At 42.4% G+C, this 6248-nt stretch overlaps 1 protein-coding gene across 12 annotated transcripts in view; it reads left to right on the top strand.

Annotated features, from left to right (window-relative positions):
• Positions 1–247: 247 nt before the first annotated feature.
• Positions 248–6248, top strand: part of clip2 (CAP-GLY domain containing linker protein 2) — a 48701-nt gene continuing 42700 nt past the window's right edge. For 3 of the 12 annotated variants that reach the window (XM_085798323.1, XM_085798319.1, XM_085798313.1), the window contains exons 1-2: positions 442–1010; positions 2785–3013. In XM_085798323.1, coding sequence (XP_085654449.1) covers positions 2899–3013 — 115 coding nt within the window. In that variant the 5' untranslated portion in view covers positions 442–1010; positions 2785–2898. Of the gene's footprint in view, positions 1011–2784; positions 3014–6248 lie in introns of all 12 variants that reach the window. The other 9 variants (XM_085798326.1, XM_085798324.1, XM_085798321.1 and 6 more) reach the window with 8 other exon arrangements.

Here is a 6248-nt window from a genome sequence, read left to right as displayed (position 1 = left end):
TATTGTGGGATATTAAAAAACACTCTTCCATTCGGCATACGCATATTGTTTTAGACAGGATGTTAAATATGCTAAATTTTGACTTTTAAACTTGCTAGGCTATGTTTTCCCAATGGCGCGAGCCGCTAGCTTACACTGTCGACGGTGGGTGAAGAGCACGAGGACTCTCCGTGAAAACGTGGCCATTTTATTGCAGAAGATGTATTTTTGTTAATTTAATTGGAGCCGAATGAACAAGCGGTGCCAGTAATTGGAAGTGGTATTGAGTCATGCTTCATGAGTCATCTGTGACCGATAAGTGAGGGCGAGTTAAAAAAATCCTCATAGGTTCAAACGGAGTACGTCACGGAGACGAGCCAGCCTGCCTGTGGAGTGTGGACTACTCTCGTCTTTCCCACAGGAGGCTCTGCTTCCCCAACCCCTTTGTTCAGTCTAGCCGGTGGGTTGAGTCAGAGGGAGGCTGTGCAAACCTAACAAACCCCCCGTATACCACTGTGGGAAGCCAGACAGGAGCCGGAGAGAGGCCGGGGAATTTTTTTCCTTAACAGACCTGAGGGGAAGTCAGAAACCGAGCCAGTGTCTCGCCTTTAAACCAGAACCAGACCAGAGAAAAGTTGTTTTTTAAGTGTTGCTGATGCTGCGTTTCATCTCGGGAACCGTGCGGACCTGTGTGCCAGCGGTGGGCCACTGAAACAACGACACATGTCCGAATCTCCTCCGCTCTTTGGTGGAGCTATCTGTCTTGGGGGGAAAAAAATGAATCGGCGGGCCAACTGATAACCATCGCCGGTCTGTCGCTGACACAGTGTGTGTGTGTGTGTAATGTGTGTGAGTGCAGTTGTTGCCATCAGCCGCTGATCCACGCTGGCTTCTCCTCTCAGTTTCTGCTCAGCATCCATATTTGCATCCCAGGGAGTGGCAGCCGCCGATCCCCTTCTTATTCAGGCAAGAAATTGAAAGTTGGCCGGCTGTCGGATCGCCTCACGGACGCTTTAATTTCACACAGGAAGGTTAGTAATTTCCTTTATTAATGTGGTTTTGTGTGATTTTATTATGTGCAGGGAGGGGACTCGGGTGGTTTGAAGTGAAGGGCAGTCTGGACCACGTTGTCGCAGTAGCTACAACAATGGATCAAACTGGCGTTGTGTTAGATTTTGTAGAGGTGCGCATTATCATCCCAACGCCTTCATCCCTGTTTTCACTGAAACCAGGTGTCGATTTGAGAATAAAAATCAGGCCTGTGCACACACATAAAGAATAGCTCAGGCTAAATATCTGCTGTATACACTCAGAGGCCTGTCTTTTTGACTTTAGTCATAGAAAAACCATAATTCTGGACAGATTTAATAGGATTGATTGATCTAAAATGAAGATGCATCATCTGAATGTGAGTAAATAAAATGGACAAATGAACCAGCCTGTTGTGATATGTGCAGCCTGCTTCTCTCTCCCAACACCCAGTGTCTAGTTTTAAAAGCCTCAACCAGATGTGTGTTTATTGACGGCTATAACAGCATTATATTGTCTTAATGGTTTCTGAGCCATGATTTGTAGGCCATGCTCCACTTGGGTACCGGCCTACATTGGCTTTCAGTCACATTCTTGTACCCTGTGGAAATTGATAAGTTGAGCATGAGAGGATATATGAGGAAGTGGGGTGTTATTAATGATGATGCATTTGCTGTGACAGTAATGATTAAAAACAGTTGCAGGCTTATTATAATGACCTGAATTTAAATGTGCAGCTGCTTTATCACAGGTGTTAGATAGTCAACCAGGTTAACATTTAGATGATCAAACTGCTAAATACAACCACAACAATGACTCCAGTCAACTTTATCTGTGGTGCTTCAGTGTTGGGTTTATGATTAATGAGGTGAGTGCTTCCTGCCTTGCTCAAGGGCACTAATGAAGCAGTGTAGTAACTGTTTTACTATGTGGGAAGGGTAATGTAAGTGTAGCCAATGGAAATATGAACATTAGGCAGCATCTTCTCAATGAAGTCTCCTACATTATCGGTGCCAGTTGGCAATGGCATGGTGACGCCCTCTTAACCTTAAATGTAAATAAACCCTAGTAGGATGCTTTGTTATTTGGTCAGTATAATTAAGTAGGATTGAAAGAGTATAGAAGAACTGAAGAAGCATTAATATCAGGGGGCTCAGGGCTGCTTCTAAACCAGTGGTTTCTGACATTTTTCTTCTACTTGTCGATGTGTCGACACGACTTGAGACCAGTTCATCCAAAAATAGATTTTGTTTTCATCTTCAAGCCTCTCAGATTGTTTCATCTGGTAGGGTTTTCAGTGGGCAGAGGAGGTAGAAGTATCCAGTGTGCAACAGGAAAAAAGAAAACACAGGAGTCTCAGATTTATCTAGTGACTCATCAGGAGGTCTCAGCCCCTGGGTTGCTGCTGTGAGCTGATACCTCAGTAAAGACAAGTATGCACAAAATGAAATATATGGTAATTTCCAAGTAATAAGAAGACTGGAAATTGCATAAATCTCAACATAAATATGCTATTTATTTTTCACTGCTTTGTTTTTCTTCGCCGTGCAAACATACTGCACCCTGTCATCGTACTTCATTATATTCCTCTCAGAAAAAGCAGTTGTCCTTTATTCTTCTTTGTTCCCACAAGGTCTTTTACATTCAAACAGGTCTGGAGGTTTAATAACACAAACATGCATCCTTTTAAATCAAGCCTCATTCTGCTTTATTTACCTATCATAATGTTATGTTTTCACATGTGTGACCGCCTTTCTCCCTCCTTTCTGATCCCAGCAGCTAAACATGGAGAGCGACAGCCACCACTCCCAGATCTAGTGCCCGGATCCACAGCCTTCATCACCCAGGGAGGAGCTCTCAGGTCCCGGACCGTCTCCCTGCCACTGTAGAATGAATATGCTCAAGTCCAGTGGACTGAAAATCCCTGGCCGCGGGCCCAAGCATTCCAGCCCAGTGGGAAGGACCTCAGCGGGCGGAACATCCAGCCCTGTCGTCCCTAAAGACAGTAAGTTACTTCCTCCTCCCGACCCTATGGAAAATAAAAGGAATGCCTCTCTTCCAGTTGTTTCTCCTCATCGCCGGAAGTGTGGGAGACTATTATTTGTTTTAATGACTCACTATAGCTCAGCTGCATTACATTAGAGGAGAGCACAGAAGCTGGGAAGTGTTTTCTTTAACTTAATCTTCTCCTGTATCTACAGAGATCTCCAGTGCAGCCTTTTACTTGTTAGCTTGGATGGACTAATCTATATTTATATAGAAAATGATAGATCATCATATATCAGCCAAAGAAATCCACAAGATTCGATCCAGCTTGGTTAATTTGATGTGTTTTTTTCTATATATATTTTCTAAGCTCTGCTAGTTAAGTAGTTGTCAATGAAACTGATTAAATGACTGTAAAATGTCAATAGGATCAGTTGTGACAAACAAAGTCTTTCCATCCTGTCCCTACACTGTCCACCTAAGCTCTGTGATGCTTTTTAGCACCTTGTTTTTGTTTAATAGGCCCACAACTCTGCTGTTTTGGTTTACTTTCACCACAGCTGTTTGTACTGGTAATACTTTGATAAGACAGACAAGTTAGCGAGAGATATTTCACTAAGGAGCTGGTGGAGACCAAACCAGAGCTAAAAGGTTCATCAGAGACATGATGTTGCTCCGTGTGTACAGTAAATAGCAAACCATGATAATAATTGGTCAGTGTTTGGTTTACAGCTTGTTGCGCTGCATTCAAGTAAAGCTAAAACCCAGAGTAATTTTATGCAAATATCAGTCTTGCTGACAAGGTAGCCTATAGGAAAGCTTTTAAGAGAACTTCTCTTGGACGTTATGTTTGTTTCAAAAATCAGACAAAACGAAAAGAGACTGGATTGTCTCTGGTGATGTCTCCATATTTTTCTTATTGACAACAAATCAAATGAAAAGACCAAAACGCTTTATGAATTGTGTGACATGTTCCTTCATCAGCATGAACATGGGTATTGTAGTTTATCTTGAGTCAATCCCACACACTGTCCTGTTGCTAAATATCAACACTTATAGAGCACAATGTGTATTCATCCACAGCTGAAAGTAGTTCCTCCATCAAATGGTCCTCAGCCTTTAACACTTCAAATAATGCATTCAAGATTTGAATCTTTAGTAGGAACCAAGGAGATCGGGGTATACTGATGTATCATTGGTTTAATGGCCCTTTAATTGGATTTGTCAAACAATAACATCAAGATGAAATAGAATTTGTCACATATCTGAAATAAAATGGTAAGACTTTGACCATAGAGCTTCTGGAAAATTGAGCGATAACCCAAACTGGACATTTCAAACACTCTGGGTCAAAATTACAACCCCCGTCTGTAAAAAGTAATCACAGCTGCTCTCACCCTGAAACTCAGTCCCACTGTTTGTCCTCCCCAGCCTTCGCTCACATGACGTCTCACACACACATGTTCGTTCTGTTTCTGCTAAATTACAGCTTCACTCCCAGCTGAAGCCTGCAGAAGAATAGCCGTCCTTCTCTTGGCGCGTAGTAAACGCTCCCCTCTCATTAGCATCAGTGTGTATGGGGAGGCCTTTTATCAGATGCTGCTACAAGTGTGTCATGGTTCATGTTGACCGTGGCAAAGGAGGAAAAACACACAGTTATAGCTCCAAAAGTTGCTCAGACATGGGGAAGTCTTTTATATAATGAATCTTACTTTGTCCCTAATTGACAGCAGTGTTATTTAACAACATGATACAGAGATGATTTTCTTAATTTGAACCATAACAGAGGCGGACCTGATACTGTATGTGCGGACAAGTATTAAAACATTTTAAAACTGCTGCTTTTAAATGCCATTAATAATAAATTAAATACAGTTCTTGATTTAGTTGGACTCGTAAACATCTCTCTTTCCAGCCTTGAATGCTTTCATCAAGTGGAATAATAGTAAGATATGAATAACAGTCTGAAATTGTGTTGACGCCTGTAAATCTGTGAGCAATCTAAGCATAACAAGCAGATTCTCCCTGTGCTTTGTCGAAGCTGTTTATAAGCCGTTTGAAGGGGCGAGCAAACACGCATCGCTTTCATACATCTGTCCTGGTTGTTTCATGTTTGGCCTGGAGGTCATTTTTTTGTTTCTGTCTGCGTGGAGGGCATCGCAGCTCAAACTGAGTCTGTACTCATCCATTACCAGCTCAAAAGGCTAATCCCCCAAACACCGTGGCCAGGACTGAAGCCTGTAGCTCGGGGCCCGTCAGCTGTTAGGTGGCTCCTGTCCTCAACGTGACGACAGCTCCTCTAAATTCCTGCCTGTGGTTTTGAAAAACAGTTTGTCTCATCTGTACGCGGACTCATTAGTTTTCTCACATCCTGTTTATCACAAAAAGAAAATATGCAGGCTTGATGGATGCAGCAGGACTTTCTGGTTCCCACTGTTTAATCCTGTTAAAGCACCTGTGGTTATTTCATAGACGTCGTCACACGGTTTTATTACAGTGATGGGAATATCCACACTTCATTTATGCCTAATGTTACTGCGATTGACAGCCAGGATGCAATGGAGACAACTTGACTTTTAATTCTCATTGGCCACATTATAATTCTAGTCTAGTGAAAGTGTATTTGTAGATACTCTTTATAAAGTAGCAATAGGGATCATCAATCATGACTTATCAAATAAGCCTTTAATGGCGCATTTCCACTAGCACAGCTCGGCTTGATACGGCTCAGCTCGGCACGGCTCGGCTCGGTTGTGTTTCCATTACAACTGAGTATCACTAGTGCCGCCGTAACGTCATTTACACAGCGCCGAGCAACGCTCTAAACTCTGTAAATATATAACTAGCAACATTTGAAACATTTTCAGGCGAGAAAGTAGTCGTTTGGATCCCCAACGTGTTGAAAATCTGACAAAATACCAGCTGTTTACAATTTTGTTTCAATGAAGTCGGCGTTACTAAAGCTAGTCGTAGTGAGCAACGCACTTCCGGTTATTTTCACAAAATAAAACACCCGTTGCCTTTTATCATAAGGAAAGCCATTACAATAGAATTGGTGCTTTTACTTTGTAAACAGGAAGTGAACCTACCCTCGCTGTAGCTAGCTTTAAACCGCCGTTTTGACTGCTCTCGTCCCGTTAACGGCATTTAACCGTTCAATATGCCTTACCGGAGAGTCTTGCCAGCTCTGAGATCGGCCTGGTTCATTGTAAAACATTTATTTATTGATGTAAATGTGGTGTTTTCTGTGCGTA

This window comes from Trachurus japonicus, chromosome 14 (assembly GCF_045865225.1).
Source record: "Trachurus japonicus isolate A0001 chromosome 14, Traja_1.0".
In the NCBI taxonomy this organism is placed as follows: domain Eukaryota; kingdom Metazoa; phylum Chordata; class Actinopteri; order Carangiformes; family Carangidae; genus Trachurus; species Trachurus japonicus.
The sequence above is the reverse complement of the archived record's forward strand: the minus strand, read 5'-3'. Positions and strand labels throughout refer to the sequence as shown.